The 20,853-nt window shown below is 32.2% G+C and overlaps 1 protein-coding gene across 7 annotated transcripts in view; it reads left to right on the top strand.

Annotated features, from left to right (window-relative positions):
• The window catches only part of ADAM2 (ADAM metallopeptidase domain 2), a 131,190-nt gene that overhangs the window by 69,439 nt on the left and 40,898 nt on the right, over positions 1-20,853 (top strand). For 6 of the 7 annotated variants that reach the window (XM_038560010.1, XM_038560011.1, XM_038560006.1 and 3 more), the window contains 4 exons: positions 2,036-2,172; positions 4,771-4,951; positions 9,053-9,151; positions 9,264-9,459. In XM_038560010.1, coding sequence (XP_038415938.1) covers positions 2,036-2,172; positions 4,771-4,951; positions 9,053-9,151; positions 9,264-9,459 — 613 coding nt within the window. The remainder of the gene's footprint in view (positions 1-2,035; positions 2,173-4,770; positions 4,952-9,052; positions 9,152-9,263; positions 9,460-20,853) is intronic. The other variant, XM_038560008.1, reaches the window with a different exon arrangement.

Genomic DNA, 20,853 nt, shown 5'->3' with positions numbered 1-20,853 from the left:
CATAAGAGTGGATCTCTAATTCAATAGACCTGGTGTTCTTACAAAAACAGGAACAGACACCAGAAATACCTATCTGCACGTACATAGAGGAAAATCCACGTGAGAGAACACAGCAAAAAGGTAGCCATAGAAGAGAGATCCCACCAGTGACTAACCCTGCTGGTAGTTCAATCTTGGACTTTTGATCTTCAGAACTATGAGGAAATAAATTAGTTATTTAAACCACTTCAATCTGTAGTATTTTGTAATAGCGGCCTGAGCTGATTAGTAGAAGTTCAATGTGAGATTGTCATAATGAGAGTGTAAAGGAAGGTCATCTCAAAAACTAAACCATGTATCGGATCCCATCATACTATGAAAGGAAAGGTCAAAATACATGTCGTAGTAAGAAGATAGAAGACAAGCAGTTAATGGGGAGTGGGGGTAAGAAACTACTTTTTTTTAAAGATTTGTTTATACATTGAGAGAGAGAAGGAAACTACTTTTACACAAATAACTAAATTGAAATTTCTGAATATCATTTTTTTCCATCTTATTGAGCTATAAATGATAACAGGGAACAGGACAGATACAGAATAAGAAATGATTGTTAAAGGATGCCTGGGTGGCTCAGCTTCCTGCATGGAGCCTGCTTCTCTATCTGCCTGTGTCTCTGCCTCTCTCTGTGTGTCTCTCATGAATAAATAAATAAAATGTTTTTTAAAAAAAGAAATGATTTTGTAAGGATACATTGAATAATTGCTATACCTTTTCCACATTATCCTGCAAACAAGCAAATCTGTAACTATAGTAATAATATGCTATTATTTGTTATATTATTATATAATATCTTATTATTTAAATTCTTGAAATTTAGCCAAATCCTCAGAATCCTTCAATTTCTTTAGCATTCTTCCTCTCTCTCTCTGTCTCTCTCTGAGATGGGTGGTATATTAAACTGTGATAATTTGATAAAGGGACCATTTGTCAATGGGTATGCAAGACATAAGAACTTTGCCATGCTTGTAAGGATAGTAATAAAAAAATGTCACCCAGACTTGAAGGAAAGGACAATGTCATTTTACTACGGTCACAGACAGAGGCTTCCACTCAATATTTCAGACAATTATAGGCATGCTGGCAGTGGTGGTAATAAATACTTTGCTCTCAGCCTGTTCCTCTCTTTAGACCAAATCAAGGTAAAAGCAGAGGGTAAAGGAACCCTTTAACCTAATCTGTTGGTGTCACCTTCTGGGCTAGAGAGCAGGGTGGAAAATGCTGCAAAGCTGATATAGAGAGACAAACATAAGATACCCAAATGTATTCCCAGAAACCATTCTTGAAGTATGTTCGACAAAATGCTATTAGATATATACTAATAGTGATAAGTATGGATATACTAAAAAGTGATAGTGTGGGTTTTGGATTTTTCTTAGACTGTGTATGTTTTAGTATGTCCCAAGTGCACGATAATAAGTATTTTATATTTGCAAACAAAATTATAAAGATATTTTAGTTTTGAAAATAAAGTTTAAGCAACTGTGCCAAGTCAGCATTCTTATTTTTGGTCATTATTTAGCCTAACTCAATGGGTTAATTTTTGATTTTTTTAAATGTATGGAAGATTCACATAATTAATTTATTATAATATATAATATAAATATAATTTAATTATAATTAAATTATAGATGAACATAATCTGTTAATAATTTGATCAATATGTATTATGTCTAAAGATATTCTTTTGTGAATACAAATATAACTTTTGTATATATAATTAAAAGTTATTGGGGTAATATTTTTCTTGCCCTGATGCCAAGTGAACCATGTATTTACATTTTGGTAAAATTTCAGATGTCACTTTTTATATTTTTCTTGTATTGATAATAGTACCTGTATCATGTTAGACCAATATGGATGGCATGCCTGTGTTTAATACATTAGATGACTCTATTCAATTTTATTGAGTGACTATCTTTAATAATTACATTAACGTCCAGGCAAATGAATTATCTTCCTGAATGTGAGTGTGTGCATGTGTGTTCTTTTTTGCCAGCACCCCAGAACCATAAGTCTGGAATCGCTTGCAGTTATTTTAGCCCAATTACTGAGCCTTAGTATGGGAATAGCTTATGATGATATTAACAAATGCCAGTGCTCAGGAGCTGTCTGCATAATGAACCCAGAAGCGATGTAAGATGCTTTACTTTTATATGCTTTATATACATAGTTTATATAAAAATAAGTTTGGTATATTTAGTTTAAAGAGTCTAGGCTGCTAAAATAATTAATTATGGTCAAATATAAGCTTTATCCAACAATGTCCAAGTCATTGGATCCATTCCAATGCCCAAGCTGATTGTCTACCTCACTGTCACTTGTATTCTTTTTTTTTTTTTTTTTAAGATTTATTTATTCAGAGAGAGAGAGAGAGAGAGAGGCAGAGACACAGGCAGAGGGAGAAGCAGGCTCCATGCAGGAAGTCCGACGTGGGACCCGATCTCGAGTCTCCAGAATCACACCCTGGGCTGCAGGCGGCGATAAACCACTGCGCCACCGGGGCTGCCCTGTCACTTGTATTCTGATGTCACACTTGCTTTATCATATGTGATCTAATTCTACATTTATTACTATATGCCTGAATTTATAATCTAATCCATGATTTGATAAGCCAAATTCAGGCTCGTGATCCCTATACAAGAATGATTTATTAGTTTGGTCTTGTCTGCATCAATCTCTTTCATTTTGACCTCACTCAACCAAAAGTATTGGCATCTCCTGGTTTCAGAGGAGCTGTTATTCAGCTTTTTCTGTTACTAGTGAAGGCTTTTTTGCAGTATCCTTGTCATGCCTTAAAGATCTAGTGAATTTGTTGTAGTCATAATTATTTTTAGAGTATGATGGTTAGATTTTATAGAATTAGGATCAAATATAGGATTTAGGAAACCATCATCCAGTCAGTGACTAGAGCCAGCCCCTTGTCTTTCTGAAGGACATTTCTCACAGCCATTTTCTGCTTGTCTATGTTTTAGAAAATCAACCCCACTGCCTACAGCAGCAAAGTTGATAATAACACATTCTGTCTAATAATAATCCATCAGTTGATGAACATTTGGGTTCTTTCCAATATATATATATTGCTATATATATATATAGCAATACTAATCAGCCATCAAAAAGAATGAAATCTTGCCACTTGCAAAGATGTGGATGCAGGTAGAGTGTATTATGCTGAAAGAAATAAGTCAGAGAAAGTCAAAAACCTAATTTCACTTATACATGGAATTTAAGAAATAAGACATGAACATAGGGGAGAAAGGAGGCAAAGCATAAAACAAACTCAACTATAGCAGGATACATATTCTTCTCCATGCATTTGGAAATTCTCCAAAATAGATCAGATATAAGGTCAAGATAATCTAAATAAACTGATTGGAAGTCCTGTATTCAACTGAAAATCAGCTCTATTATCAAGGAAAAATGAGAGAATGGGAACATCCAACAAATGTTTGCAAAGATTCAAGCTGCAAAAAATTTCTCTAGTTGGATATAATTATTGATATTTTCTTTCTTATAACAGCATTAATTTTACTACTAGAAAGTTTATATCTTATAAACCAGTTCACACATAGTAAAATATTTTGCATTGCCTAATTTTTAGTAATATAATGTTTTATGTGTTTTGGTATATAAATGGAAATCATCTGAATTACTGGCAATGTAATAATAAATTATTTGTGGTCATAACTGAAGTGTATGTTCAACCAGGATATGACCTCTAAACAAAATTGCAATTCATTCAAAACACCCTAATTTGTTCGATTCTATGTAAATAACATTTCCCTGTGCTAATTCAAAGAACTGTGATTTGAGTCTATTGCCTTAATATTCAAAAATTCACATTAGCTATATCTGTCATCAAATTATAAACCTTTATGAATATAATCTTTTCACATGTTAATGCTACTCAGCATAATAAAAATCATAATAGAAAAGCAACCAAAGAATGTACTATTTTCAACAGAAGGTTTCCACCATGAATTCATTTTTAAAGATATATATATATATATATATATATATATAGAGAGAGAGAGAGAGAGAGAGAGAGAGCGCTTTTACTCTGGCTAAAGAACAAGAATGGGAATGCCTTTTTCCTGAAGCTAAAAAAGTAGGAGATGATAATGAGCAAATAATAAAATTTTGATTGCTAATAAATATTTTAAAAATAAATGTCACTAAAAGGATAAGAATAGTAAGGGTTGATATTTTAAATGTGTGCTTATAAATGTTATCTCTGAATAAAGAATTGGATACTGGACTCCTGAGTTTAGGCGATATGTTTGAGTTAGAGATACAACTCTCTGAGCTGTCAGGTATAGATGTTACTCAAAATGCAGTACTGATAATATTATCTATAATTAAATATAGATAAAGCAGCAAAAAGCCCAATCTCTTTTGTTAATACAGGGTATTATATATATAGGAATCAAGAAAAGAAAAAAGAAGCAACAAATGAAACAGGTGGAGTACTTTGTGAGATAGGAGCTATAAGAGAAAATAATGTCATGAGTGAGTGTAATATAAGAACCAATAAAATTTTAATCCTAACTAAAATTATTTAATATAAATTCTTGCACATTTGACTTCCCTTGTACAGATTTTGAAAGCTTGACACTAACAAAATTGAGCATTTTGACTCTTGTGGAATGCTATTAAGTAGCTTTATTCCAAGTCTAGGCAATTTATGAAGCAACAACTTACATAAAAAATTGAAATTTGATGTATGTTTAGTCATTCCAGTGGTGTGAAGATCTTTAGTAACTGCAGCATGGAGGATTTTGCACAGTTTATTTCAAAGCCAAAGTCCCAATGTCTTCAAAATCAGCCACACTTAGATCCATCATACAAAGTTGCAGTTTGTGGTAATGGACAAGTGGAACAAGGAGAACAATGTGACTGTGGAAGTGCAGAGGTTAGTACTAATTTGGAAGAATATATAACAGAATTACATGAAAAGTTGTAAATAAATTTTTATAGTATTATGCTGCCATTTTCCCTAATACATCAAACTCACTTTTATATTAAAATGTCGAGTGCACTTGTATATCATTATATGGATTCAGTGGTTTGTAGGTTATTCATACAGGTGATTTTCAAGGTCACTAATTATATAACTGAGTTGTCTGATATTTTACTTTCCCTCTTGAGTGTTGTCTTCCTTCATACAGGCATACCTTTGGTTCTAGGCCACCACAATAAAGTGAATATCACAAAAATTTTTTGATCTCCTGGTGCATATAAAAGTTATGTTTATATGTAATAAAATTGACTATAAAAATAGTCAATTAAGTGTGGAATAGAATTATGTTTAAAAAACAAGGTAAATAGTTAAATAATTTTTTTGCTAAATACATTTGCTAATACATTTTTTTTAAATGTTAATTATAATCTGAGCTTTCAGCAAGTCATAATCTTGTCTTAATGTTGATGGCTGCTGACTGATCAGGATGGTGGTTGCTGAAATTTGGAGTGGTTTTGGCAGTTTCTAAAATAATACAACAATGAAGTTTCCTGCATTGATTGAGTCTTTCATGAACAGCTCCCCTGTAAGCATGTGATGGCATTTGACGATGTTTTACTCACAGTAGAATTGTTTCAAATCGGAGTCAATCTTCCCGAGCCCTGCTGCTGTTTAATCAACTAAATTTATATGATATTCTATATCTTTCGTTGTCATTTCATCAATCTTCACAGCAGGAGTAGATTCCATCTCAAGAAATGACTTTCTTTGCTTATCTATTAGAAGAAGCATCTCCTTGTCAAAGTTTTATCATGAGGTTTCAGTAATTCAGTCCAGGCTTCACTTTCAATTCTAGTTTTCTTGCTATTCCCACCACACCTATAGTTACTTCTTCCACTGAAGTCTTGACCCCCTCAAGTTTTTCATGAGGGTTGGAATCAATTTATTCAAAACTTATGTTAATGCTTTCTGAATGCTTTTCATGGCACCCAGTACAGTGAGTCCTATCCATAAAGTTTTCAACTTTGCTCAGATCCATTAGAGAAATCACTATGTATTGTAATTGTAACTTTATGAAATGTAAATTGAAGTTACTCCTTGATCAGTGTTCTGCAGAATGGATGTTGTGTTAGCAATCATAGGAACATTAATCTCATTGTACATCTCCATCAGAACTTTGGGATGACCAGATGTATTGTCAATCAGTAGTAATATTTTGAAAGACTTCTTTTATTCTGAGAAGCGTGTCTCAACAGTGGTCATAAAATATTCACTAAACCTTGTTGTAAACAGCTGTGCTGTCATTCAGACTTTGTTGTTTCATTTAAAGGGCACAGAGAGAGTAGATTTAACATAAAATTTAAGGGCCTTAGAATTTTTGAAATAGTAAATTAGTATTGGCTTCAACTAAAAGTCACCAGCTGCATTAGCTTCCAAGAGAGTCAGCCTGTGCTTTGAAGCTTTGAAGTTAAGCATTACCTTCTCTGTCCTACTATGAAAGTCCTAGATGACATCTTTCAATGGAAGCCTGTTTTATCTCCACTGAAAACCTGTTGCATAGTATAGTCATCTTCATTATCTTAGTCAATCTTCTAGATGACTTGTTACAGCTTCTATATCAACACTTTCTACTTAACTTGGCACTTTTATGTGATGTACATAGCTTCTTTCCTTAAACCTCATGAACCAACATCTGCCAGCTTCAGAGTCTTCTGCAGCCTCCTCACCTCTCTCAGCCTTCACAGAATTGAAGAGAATTAGGGTCTTACTGTAGATGAAGTTTTTGCTTAAGGAAGTGTTATGGTTGATTTGATATTCTATCCAGACCACTAAAACTTTCTCCATATTAGCAATAAGGCCACTTTGCTTTCTTATCATTCAAGTGTCCCTGAGACAGCAGTTTTAATTTCCTTTAAGAACTCTTCCTTTGCATTCAAAACTTGGCTAATTTTTTGGTGTAAGAGTCCTGGATTTGGCCTATCTCAGCTTTCAATATGCCTTCCTCATTAAGCTGAATCATTTCTAGCTTTTGACTTAAAGTGAGAAATACGAGACGACTCCTTTTACAGGGTTATTAATTGGCCTAATTTCAATGTTGTGTCTCAGGGAATAGGAAGCCGGAGAAGAGGGAGAAAGAGGAGCAGCTCATCAGTGAAATAGTCAAGAGAATACACAATTAAGTTTATTGTCTTATATGGGCATGGTTCATGACACTACCCAAAATTGCAATAGTAACATCAAAAATCACTGAAAACAGATCATCATAACAAATATAATAATACTGAAAAAGTTTGAAATACTTCAAGAATTACCAAAATGTGACACACAGACTGTTGGGAAAATGACACTGATAGAATCAAAATCAAAATCAAATCAAATCAAATCTTCAATTAAAAAAAATGTAATATCGGTAAAGTGCAATGAAGTCAAGCACAATAAAATAAGGTACTCCCATATTTCTTCCTAACCTAGGATCTTCTGGCATTCAGAAAAATAGATACAAAGTTTTCACAATTCAACAAGAAAATGAGGCATACTTGAGGCTTTGAGTATTTTAATACAGGTCAATATTTAAGTAAAAAATATTGGACCATATATAATTAATAAAACCATGTTTCTGGGGATTGCTTGGTGGCTCAGTGGTTTAATGCCTGCCTTTGGCCCAGGGCGCCATCCTGGAGTCCCGGGATGGAGTCCCGCGTCGGGTTCCGGCATGGAGCCTGCTTCTCCCTCCTCCTGTGTCTCTGCCTCTCTCTCTCTCTCTCTCTCTATCACAATTAAATAAATCTTAAAAAAAAAAAAAACATGTTTCTAAACCACATAGGTCTTAGATAAATTGAAGGAAGGTGGGAAGAGTTGAGATAAAAGGAATGTAATGAAGGAAAGAGTTCATGAGACTCATAATGGGCATATGGAGGTGAAAAAATCAAGACAAGAAAGGAGTTCAGTGTTCCCTACAGCAGTAGCTTAAGTCACTCATGTGCACCCTCCCCAATATGAAAGTGAGCTTTACATACCTTGTTGGGTGATGTGTTTTTAAGAAACTATTTCCCAGTACCCACTTGTCTTTTCTTGTTTGGGTCTGAATGGAAACTCTGAAAATTTCTAGTAAAAATTGACAGCTGTGTATTATAGCTCTATTAATTATCATATAATTGAGACAGCCCCTGTGATATAACTTTACTTTCTGGAATCCCATATAGATGGCAATACAATGATTTGATTAGACAGATTAGTTCTGGAAAATACAGCAAATTTAGTTTGCTTTAATAAGTATTATGCTATAACTCATATTAAGACTAGTGAAATACATGATTTATTTTTGTGTAACTTATTGAGATTTTTGTCCATTAACCCTATACCAAATCCCTAGGAATTTAAAAAGTAAAAGTGTGTGTGACTGTATGTAAGAATTGTTTCTCCAGCCTTCTCCATTTTAACTGTTGCTTTTATTACGCATAACAATTGAATTTTGAAAAGACAACTACTGGGAATATTGAATGAATCATAGCACTAATCAAGACATAATAATATAGATGAGTGATATAGAGGAGTTAATTTCAGTCATGTTTGTTTAGAAACATAATTTTCTAGCTCTTCATCTTCAGAGAATTAAATGTAAAGTAAACTTTGAGCATCCCATAAAAGTTACAGACTTGTTAAGACACAGTAGATTCATAAGACTTGATTAGGAGCTAGTCACTATAATGAAAGCGATAAATTATAGCTTCTATTTATTTTTGTCTTGTATTTAACTATCTCTGTCTACCCAGCTCTCTTTATCAGAGAGCTTGATGTCTTGCCTTTCGTGGACTCCAGAGTTTCAGAAAATCCTACTACCAACATAGTCAAACCTACCTAGGGATATACAATATAGCATAGAGTAGTAACTAATATCTGTTAAGTAAATGATTAAGTAGCTTCATATTTTGTTCGCCAACATGTTATTTAAACATCTATCTGTATATTATATAATATGTTGTCATCATAAAAATATGTCTCTAACACAAGTAAAATTGGAAGATACTTCAGAGCATTTGATTTGCCTTTTAGGATTGTGAAACTGTTTCAAACACATGCTGTAATCCTGCCACATGTACACTAAAAGTTGGCTCAATTTGTGATACTGGTGCATGTTGTAAAAATTGTCAAGTAAGAGCTTTTTAAAATTTTCTATGTTACTTACATGAACAAAGTCATTTTTTCATAATATTTATATGTTTACATTCTGCTTTATTCAATGTCATTTACTTCACTCCATCAGTATTCTGCAAAAGGAGAAATATGTAGAATTTCCACTGATGAATGTGATCTCCCTGAATATTGCAATGGATCATCTGCAACATGTCAAGATAACTTTTTTGTTCAGAATGGGCATCCATGTGGAGAGAATCAATGGGTCTGTCTGAATGGAAGTTGTATAAGTGGGCTACGACAATGTATAGCTGTATTTGGTCAAGGTATTTATTATAATTTGATCTCTCATATATGTATTTTTCTGGAAAGCAAAAAAAAGATGTTGATACATAATTGTGATTTTAAAAAATAATGTGATTTTTAGTATAAATATTTTAAAGGATTACAGAAAGATATAATGAATACTCTGTAAGAAAAAAATTAGACAAGTTGTCTGGAATTAAAGTTATGAATTATTTCCACAAAATAATAAAGGGAAAGATTCAAAGTCCATGGGATCTTCATTTAAGAAGGAAGAAAGCAGACTGAACATAAGTTACACTTCCTTCTCTTACTCCATATCCACAATTTTTATTAGTAAATATAAAATAAATACATATGGCTATGGGCATTAGAAGGTCATAAATGTAAGTTGGCATACGAATACAATTTAAATCATACATGCAGGTACACACTTCCAGTTACACAAATTCACACCTGGGAACCACAAGGATAGCTTATAAAATCCCAAAAAGGGGTCATGAAGATCCAGTAACTATGGAATCATTGAAAGATGATGTGCACCAAAGTTGAAAACAAAAAGGAAAATCATGGTACAAAATATACACAGAATCATTTGCTGAAAAAGATGGAGACAGCAGCAATGGCAGCAGCATGTCATGTCTGTATCAGAAAAGGCAAGAGCAATTGACAGAGGAATTATTTAGGATATTCATATAGATAGCCAGGTGGGTCAATCTTTTCTCAATTGTAACAGGTAAATGCCTCCTCTCGTTTTTGTGTAAAAATGAGTTGCAAAATGATTATTAACCCAAAATAAAAATACAATGACATAGAATGACTGTTGGTTTGAAGAAAGGTGACACAAAGATACAAGGGAAGAAACTTATATTATGGTAAAGTGCTCTCCCAAAGAACTGGGTGACTTGAACCACAAAGGAAATTTTGAAGAGAGATATTTCTATCTCCCCATCTCTCTCTCTCAGATATCTATCTATCTATCTATCTATCTATCTATCTATCTATCTATCTATCATCTATCTATCATCTATCTATCATCTATCATCTATTTTCCTCCTCATCATCATCTATCATCTATGATAGAATTGCAAATTTCACCAAATCTTAAATCGGTAGATATCCACCCCCCCAAAAAAAGTATGTGATAGCATGCATTTGAACTCCTATAATTTACTTTCCAAATTTATTTCTATAAGAATTGGTTGTTAATGATGTCGCAGAAAAGGGAGACTAAACCAGGGGATAGAAGAATTAGCCAGAAGAAATAATCATCATAGGAATTAGCAAAATTCACTGTTGACTAATAAACATATCTCTTAAAACATAAAGAATAATATGAAATGGAGTTCTTAATATATCAAAAATGTGGTAATCCCTAGAAGAATAAAAATAGAAAAAAATAGTTTCACTGAGGAAAAAAAACAAATCCTGAAACAAAAGTCAATCATTCCAATAAAATGTGGCACAAAGTAAAATGAAAAATTTTCATAAATCAAGTATTCATTTTATAATTTAAGATAGCTACAAGAATAATAATAAAATAATATGAAACTACAATATTTCTCTCATAAAGGAGAAAACCAAAAAGAATAACAATACTTGATTAGCCCCAAAGAAGACAAGAACAAAGTTAAAAAAAGAAAATAGAATGGACGATAAATTCTAAGATAGCTTATTTACATTTAAATATTTAGCAATTAAATTAAATATAAAATCTGTATTCAATATTAAATTTAGGGATAGGATGTAGCGAGTAGCGACAGATGTAATTGTGAGAAAATAACTAGAAAAACCAAGATGCATTGTATTGATGATACTGTATTTTTAAATTCTTTTAAAAATTATTTATTTATTCATGAGAGACAGGGAGGCAGAGACACAAGCAGAAGCAGAAACAGGCTGTCTGTGGGGACCCAAATGTAGGACTAGATCCCAGGACCCCAGGATCACGCCCTGAGCCAAAGGCAGACACTCAACCCCTGAGCCACCTGGTGTCCCCTGATGATATTTTAAAAAGTATTAGACTATAATGAAACCAAAGATAGCTAATTGTTTAAATTACCACAGGAGAGAAAGTTTGTGTATTTTAGGGGACTATTATTAGCCAATTTTTTTCCTAGAGACATTTGGAGATTTTGAAAGCTGAAAGTCAGGCTTGGATTAGGCAGAAATCTTCCACTAGAAAAAAAAATTGAAAATTTTAGCATTTGAAATTTAAGGGGACTGTCAAAACCATAGAAAAAAATTTCCGTGAGGCTTTTTGGGAGCTTTGAAGCTGCTCAGCAATTTGTTTAATTAGATTAAAAACATTAAAAAGGCATTATGAATTTCCCTGCAGTCACAAGATAATCAAAGACCAAATGGTGGAGTAAGCTTACCACCACAAATCCTTAGTCTTCTAAAAGATTTAAAGTGCCTATGTTAGCAGGCTAGGAAGCTTTCTGAGATTTTCTGAAGGTAAACATTTATCTCAAGCAGACTTATAGTGAAGACAAATATTGATAAGTCAGTAGCTTGCAAGGGTCACACCCAAGATAATGAGCAGATTCAGAATAAAACTGTACATCAGCCCTGACACATTTAATTGCCTGATTTGATTTCAGTGGTCACTACCTCAGTCAACCTGCCTAATTTTGGAAAGAGTCATTAAAAAGATAAGATAGAGAATGGAAAGTAGCAATATTTAAAGAGTTAAGAACCAATAATTTTCCAAATGAAAGCTAATCCTACAAATTCAAGATGCTCTAAGAATCTTAAGAAGAATGTCTAAAGATAAAACACATAAAGACATCATAGCAAAACTACTACAAAAAATGAAAAGATGAAAACAAAACATAGAGAGTGGGAGAAAAAAGACACAATGCCTTTGAAAAGGCAAGTGTGAGTCAGATTTCTTGTCAACAATTAGAGAAGCCAGATGATGAAGTAAAGACACTTCTTAAACACCAAAAGAAAATAACTGCCCACCCAGAATTCTGTAATGATCCAAAATACTCTGTAAATATTTTCAATAAATGTCCTTGAACAAGTGTACATAGACAAAAGAATGAATTTGAACCCCTACCTCACCCCAAACACAAGAATTAACTTCAAATGTATTGTAGATCTAAATGTAAGAGCTAAAACCATAAAGCTTTTAGAGGAAAGCATAGGCATAAATCTTAATGACCATGGATTAGGCTAAATTTTCTTAGATAAGATACTCAAAGCACAAGTTATAAGAGAAAAAGGAATAATTTGGATTTCAAAACTTTAAGGAGATTTTGTTCTTCAAAGAAAATCACCAAGAAAGTGAAAAGACAGCTCAAGGAGTGGGAGAATATATTGCAAACCATATTTTTAATAATGGTCATATACAGAATACATAAGACATTCAACTCAACAATAAAAAAGACAATGTAGTTTAACAAATAAGGAAATAATCTGAATAGACATTTCTGGGAAAAAAAGACATAGAAATGGCAAATCATATGAAAGATGCTCAATATCATTAATTATTAAGGAAATGCAAATTAAACCCACAAAAATATACTTGTTCACATTCACTAGGATAGCCATAATTGAAATAGCAATTTTTGTGTTTTGTGAGGATAAGGCAAAATCCTAACTCTTATGCATTGCTATATAAAATAGTACAGTTGCTTAAAAAAGCAGTTTGGAAGTTCTTCAAAATGTTGAACATAGCAGTTTAACCCTTGGTATGTATTAGCCAAGAGGACTGAAAACATGCCCACAAAACCTTATATGCAAATATTCCTGATACCATTTATTCATAATAGCCAAAATGTAGAAACAACGCAAATATCCATCAACTGATGAATGAGTAAATAAAAAGCAGGATATCATTTAATTGATAAAAATGAAGTGATATTTGCTAAATGTGAATAAATTTTGAAAACCTATGCTAAGCTAAGAAAGCCAGCCACAAAAAAAAAAAACCAGATTCTGATTCCATTTATATTAAGCATACAGAAAAGGCAAATATATAAAGATAGAAGGTAAATTAATAGTTGCCTGAAGCTAGGGGAAGGAAAGAAAAGATGTATGTGATTGTGTGTGTGTGTGTGTTGTTCAACATATATTCAGTTTACTATTACAGCATATTGGTGATCACCTTTACTGCTTCAACTTAATTCTAAAATGCACTGCAATGTGGTATCTGCTAAAAGCTAAGTGTTTGTTTGACTGTTTGGTTGTTGGTTTTAAACCTAAAAGTGTGAATGTTTTTCAGTGTTCTCTTGGTCATTTTTCTCTGCTTTGTCAATCTTATGCTATTTTAATTTCTCTCCCTTTACAATTATTTTAATATCTCAAAAATAAGGCATCTTAGCCTTTTGTATCTTCTTCATATGTATTGACTTACTCCTCTCCATATGAATTTAAGAACTAGATTAATAAATTAACTCATACATTAATTTTAGTTTAATTAATATCTATATGATATTGAGTTATTCTGTGGGAGATCTAATGAGTGTGAAGTGGTATCTTGTGGTTTTCATTTGCATTTACCTGAAGACTAAAGATGAGCATCTTTTCATGTGCTTATTGACCATTTGTATGTCTTCTTTGGAGAGATATCTATTTACATTCTTCACCTGTTTTTTAATTGGGTTGTCTTTTTTATTATTGAACTGTAATAGCTCTTTATATAATCTGTATTCAGTTTATTAAGTTCATATTTTGCAAATCTTTTCTTCCATTGTGTAGATTATATCATCACTTTCCTGATAGCCTCCTTTGAAATGCAAAGTTTTAATTTTGATGAGGTTCAAATTCTCTATTTTTGTGTGTGTCTGCTTTACATTTTGGTGTTATATACAAGAAAGCATTGCTTATTCCAAGGTTCTGACTTACTCCTTTTCTTTTTCTTCTGGGAGTTTTCCTGTTAAATTTGGGTCTAGGGGATCCCTGCGTGGTTCAGCAGTTTAGCGCCTGTCTTTGGCCCAGGGCATGATCCTGAAGACCCGGGGTTGAGTCCCCCGTCTGACTCCCTGCATGGAGCCTGCTTCTCCCTCTGCCTGTGTCTCTCCCTCTCTCTCTGTGTCTCTCATGAATAAATAAATAAAATATTTTTTAAAAAATAAAAATAAATTTGAGTCTAGAATCGATTTTGAGTTAGTTTTGTATATGATGTGAAATATGGTTCCAACTCAGTATTTTAGCATGTGGATATCCAAATGTCTCAGCATCACTGTTAAAAAGATGATTACTCCCCTATTTAACTGACTTGGCATCTCTGCTGAAAAATCATTTGTTTACAAAAGTAACGGTTTATATCTGGGCCATCAATTTTAGTCCATTGATATATACATCACTGTGTTTATGTCAGTAGCACAGTGTCTTGATTACTATAGCTTTGTAGTTTAGAAATCAAGAAATGTGAGAAATCCAATTTTTTTCTTTTTAATATTATTTTAGATATCCTGGGTCTCTTCTATTTCTTGAAATTCAGAATCAGCTAATCAATTTCTGCAAAAAAGTCAGATGTAGAATTTTTATAGTAATTTTGTGTTGAATTTGTACATCAACTGGAGGTGCAATGTTATATCAACTATATGAAGACTTCTAATCCATAAACATGATATTTCTTTCCAATTATTAGTATCTTATTTAGTTAATTTTAACTAAATGTTTTATAGTTTTGTAATTACCAGTATACAAGCTCTATACTTTTGTTAAATATATTTCTTGGTATTCTTTTTGATGCTATCATAGATAGGATTTTTTTTCAATTTCATTGTTCATTACTAGTGTATAGATATCAATTGATATTGGTTATTGAACCTTTATCCTACAAACTACTAAAATTCCTTACTAGTTCTAATAAATATTTTTAGTGGATTCCTAGAATTTCTATATATCAGAAAATGTCATAGGAAATGAGTATATTTTAATTTCTTAACTTGCAATCTATATGCTTTTTTTTTTTTTTTTTTTTTCTTGGCTATTTTTCCTCCATTAGTACTTCCAGTACAATATTAAGTAGAAGTAGTTAGGGCATATATTCTCATTTATTCCCTATCTTAGGGGTTGGGAGTTGAGTTTTTCAATGTTACAGATGATGCTAACTATGGTTTTATTATACTCTTTATTAAGTTAAGGAAGTTCTACTTCTGTCACCCAGTTTTTGTTTTTTGTAAATCAAGAGTAAAATGCTAGGTTTTCCCATGCTTTTCTGTGTTTATTGAAATGGTCTTTTTTTTTTTTTTTTTTTTTTTTTGTCTTTTAGTTTATTGATACAGTGCATCACACTAACCTTGCATATCTGGAAAAAATACCACTTGGTCATGGTGTATTCTTTTTTATATTGATGGATATGGATTGTTGGTATACGCTTGAGAAATTTTTATTGTGAAAAATATACATGACATATCATTTTTACCATTTGTAAATGTAAAATTCAATCTCATTAAATGTATCCACATTACTTTGCAAACATCACGGTGATCCATCCGCAGAATTTTTTCACTTTTCCAAACTGAAATTTCATATCCATTAAAGGTGACTTCACTGTTCATTTTCAAGTACAACTGTTTTTAAGATTTTGACTTATATTTTCTTTTGTTGTCTGTGTTTTTTGCATCACATCCAAGAAATAATTGCCAAATCCAATGTCAGAAAACTTTTCCTCTATATTTTCTTCTAAGAGTTTTGTAGTTTTTAGCTACAATGTATAGAGACATTGAATTGATATGTTGTATACCTGAAACTAATGCAACACACTTTGTGTAAATTATACACAAATAAAAAAAGATGTTAAAGTTTTTATTTAAATTCAAGTTAGTTAACATATAGGGTAATATTAATTTCAGATGTACAATTTAGTGATTCAACACTTACATAAAACACCCAGTGTTCATCAAAACAAGTGCACTCCTTAATCCCTATCATTTTAAAAGAGAGTTTTATAATTGTAGTTCTTATATTTATGTATCTACTCCATTTTGTGTTAATTTTAGAATATCATATAACTAAGGGTTCAACTTCATTTATTTGCATATGTATATCCAGTTTCTTAACACTAATCATCAAAAAGACCATCCTTTCCAGCTGAATGGTTTTGGCACCCTAATCAAAAATTATCAGACGTATGAAAGGATTTACTCCCGGGGTCTCTATTTTATCCTATTTGTGTGTGTATATATATATATATATATTCTATTTTATTCTATATATATTCTATTTTATTCTATAAATTCTACTTTATTAAATTTATTTATTTATTATATTTAATTAATATTTAATAATTAATTAATTCAATAATTAAATAATATATTTATTATAAATTATATTTTATTCTATTTTATTCTATCTGTATTTTATTCTATTAGTATATATATTTATATATATACATATATATCTGTCTTTATATATATATGTCTTTATCCTATATATATATATATATATATAAATATATCTGTCTTTATCCTAGTATGCCAATATACATTGTTTTGAATACTGTAGCTTTTGTGATAAGTTTTGAAATCAGGAAGTATGAGTCCTCCAAGCTTGTCCTCCATTTTTAAGTTTATTTTCTCTATTTAAGGCCCTTGAGATTTTATGCAGATTTTAGGACAGATTTTTCTATTTCTGCAGAGAAAAGTCAGTATTTTGATATAGTTTGCATTGGAGCTGTAGATCATCTTAATAGTTTCCTGAAGCTTTGCTGAATTGATGTGTTAGTTGTGTGTGTGTGTGTGTGTGTGTATTTGTGTGAAATCTTTAGGGTTCTATATGTATAAAATCATGGCAACTGTGAACAGAGATAATACTTTTTCTGTTCCAGTTTAGGTGCCTATTATTTCTTTTACTTGCCTCTTGCTCTAGAGTAGGACTCCTACTACATTAAGTAAGTGACAAAATCTGGCATTCTTGTGTTGTTCCTTGTCATTTAGGAAAAGGTTTCAATTTTTCACCATTGAGTATTATGTTCACTGTGTTTTTTTATAGATGGCCTTTATTATATTGAAGGACTTTCCTATGTCTAGTTTGTTGTTTTTATCATTAAAATGCATTGAATTTTTCATATACTTTTTTTGCATCAGTTGACATGATCATGTGTTTTCCCCTTTTATTGTGCTAGTTTGGTGTATAACACTGACAAAGTTTTGTATTTGAATCATCCTTGCATGCCAGGAATAAATCTCACTTGGTAATGATGTACAATGTTTAAATATGCTCTAGAATTCAACTTACTAGCATTTTGTTGAGATTTTTAAAATCGCTATTCACACAGGGCATTCATCTGTAGATTTTTTAAAGGTTTTATTTAAATTCCAGTTAATTAACACATAGTATAATATATTAGTTTCAGGTGTACAATATGGTGACTCAACACTTCGATACAACAACCAGTACTCATCACAAGTGTGCTCTTTTTTTTTTTTTTTTTTTATTAAAGATTTATTTTTTTTTAATTTTTATTTATTTATGATAGTCACAGAGAGAGAGAGAGAGGCAGAGACACAGGCAGAGGGAGAAGCAGGCTCCATGCACCGGGAGCCCGACGTGGGATTCGATCCCAGGTTTCCAGGATCGCGCCCTGGGCCAAAGGCAGGCGCCAAACCGCTGCGCCACCCAGGGATCCCACAAGTGTGCTCTTTAATCCCTATCACTTATTTAACCCATCCACCTACCCACCTCCCCTCTAGCAGCCATCCATTTGTTTTCTATAGTTAAGAGTCTGTTTTTTCATTCTCATCTCTATTTTCCCTCTATGTTCATTTGTTTTGTTTCTTAAATTCTGTAGATTTTTTGAAATTTTTATATCTATATTTGTAAAAGATATTGTTCTAATTTTTTTCTTTTTTGAAATATCTTGAGTTGTTTTAATAAGTCACATTGCATGATGCAAAAGCATTCCTTACTCATATTTTTAGAAGAATCTGTAATGTATCATATTGTCTCAAAATTTTGGAGAATTTACCAATGAAGTCATCTGCACTCAGCCATTTTATTGCAGGAAATTTCCTAATTAATAATTCAAATCTGTCAGCTTTATTGATCTTTTCAAAGAACGAAATTTTAGTTTTGTTGATTTTCTGTCATTTGTGTATCTTTTATTGTATTGTTTTCTGCTATAATCACTATTATTTCTTTCCTTCTGTTTGCTTTATGTTAAGAATTCTACTTTTAGTATCTTAAGATGGAATTCTAGGTTATTAATTTGAAATACTATTTCCTATTTTAAACATTTACACTTTCGGGCAGCCCGGGTGGCTCAGCGGTTTAGTGCAGCCTTTGGCCTGGGTTGTGATTCTGGAGACCTGGGATCGAGTCCCATGTCCGGCTCCCTGCGTGGAGCCTGCTTCTCCCTCTACCTGTGTCTCTCATGAATAAATAAATAAAATCTTTTTTTAAGAAAATTTACACTTTCTAAATACTGCTTTCAATGTTTCCCATAAATTTTTGTATGTCATATTTTTATACCTATTTACTTTAAATTATTTTCTAATTTCCCATGAGATTTTTTTTCTTTGATGCTTCGGTTATTTAGGAGTGTGTTTTATAATTCCCATATTTGCACATTCCCTAATGTACTTTTATTATTGATTTTTAATGTAATTTAATTGTGTTCAGAGAACATATTTCACATTACTTAGACTATCTTGACATTTTATCTGATCTATTTTGGAGAATTTCCAAATGCATGGAAAAGAATATGTATCCTGCTATTGTTGGATAGTGTTCTACAGATATCTGATAGGTCTATTTCATTTGTAATGTTGTTCTAGTTTTGTATTTCCTTACTGATCTATTTGTTCTATTCATTATTGAAAGCTGACTGGGCTGCCCGTGTGGCTCAGCAGTTTAGCGCTGCCTTCAGCCCAAGGAGACCCCGGATAGAGTCTCACCTCAGGCTTCCTGCCTGGGGCCTGCTTCTCCCTCTGCCTGTGCCTCTGCCTCTCTCTCTCTCTCTCTCTCTCTCTCTCTGTCTCTCACAAATAAATAAATAAATAATCTTAAAAAAAAAAGCTGACAAAAATCAGGTATTATTTTTGCCTATTTCTTACTTCAATTCTGCCAGTTTCTATGTCCTAGATTTTGGTGTTTTGTTCTTAGGGAACACACTTAGTAACTGTAATATTTTATTAGTGGATTGACTTATCATTGTAAGAATTCTTTGGTTGTCTTTAGTAACAATATTTTTCTTATACTGCATTTTTGTGATGTTAGTATAGGCATTCCAGCTCTTTTTGTGTTATTGCTCTGGGTTTTGTATTCCCTTATGATTGTAGGTCACTATGCCAGGGGTGGGGTGGTGCTGTCTGTGTCTCAGTCTCTACTATCAAATTCTATGTGGATTTTTCTCCTTTGCTCAATCCGTAGGAGTTGTCCACTTAGTTTTTAGTTTTACTGATGTGAAATTTTTACTGATGAAATTGAAGTGAAATTTTTACTCCATCAGTTTTACTGATGGAGCTGAAGATTTGCCCAGACTCTTCTTACACTGCCATCTTGAATTAGAACCTCTATCCCCCCGTTAACATTTTAAAGATGTTAGTCTATTGTCATATGGTTTCCATATTTTCTAAAGAAAATCTGTCAAATTGTGTCTCTTTTCTCCTTGAACGATACAAATTTTCCTTGTTTTTGGCCAGTCTTCATATCATATGTTTGGACGTTTTTAACTATATTTGTATGCTTAATTCTTCTTAATGTTCTGTGAATTTCTTGAAACTCTGGTGTAAACCCTGTATTATTATGCATATTTTCTTAAAAATTCAGTTTATATTTATATTTAATTGTCTCTCCATAAATTACTTCAATATATTTATTTTTGATACTCTTCTTTCTCGCATATTTATATCCTTTGTAATTTTCATATATATATCATTGTTCCCTTTCTCAACTATTTTAATGTAGGTAGATATCTTTATCTTATATTTTTTCTTGAATGACAAAGATATTTCTAGTAATTTTTTTTTATTTTCTTCAATCTTTGCCTTTTTGAAGCCCTGCTTTCAGTCTAAAATGCTTCTTTTGTATAGATACTACTATTTCCTATCTTTTCTTCTATTAAGTGTATGAAATGAGAGACTCATCACTTTAATTAAATCAGACACTGATACGTGGTTTAAATAAAATTTGGTCCATCTAGTTCACTGTTTCTATGGCATAACTCTTCAGGGTTTTCAACTGAGAGTTGTATTTACTGAGACTCCTGCCCTTGGCAGATACGTGACAATACAGAGACTGCAGAAAAATCCATCCTGCTCTATGGAAGTCATCTTATATTTTATTTAATTTTGTTATTTAAAAAAATATTTAAAATCGATTAGTTAACATATAGTGTATTATTAGTTTCAGAGGTAGAGTTTAGTGATTAACCAGTTGTGTATAACACCTAGTACTCATACATCAAGTGCTCTCTTCACTACTCATCACTCATTTACCTCATCCCCCCACTCACCTCT

This window comes from Canis lupus, chromosome 16, assembly GCF_011100685.1.
Source record: "Canis lupus familiaris isolate Mischka breed German Shepherd chromosome 16, alternate assembly UU_Cfam_GSD_1.0, whole genome shotgun sequence".
Lineage (NCBI taxonomy): Eukaryota > Metazoa > Chordata > Mammalia > Carnivora > Canidae > Canis > Canis lupus.
The sequence above is the reverse complement of the archived record's forward strand: the minus strand, read 5'-3'. Positions and strand labels throughout refer to the sequence as shown.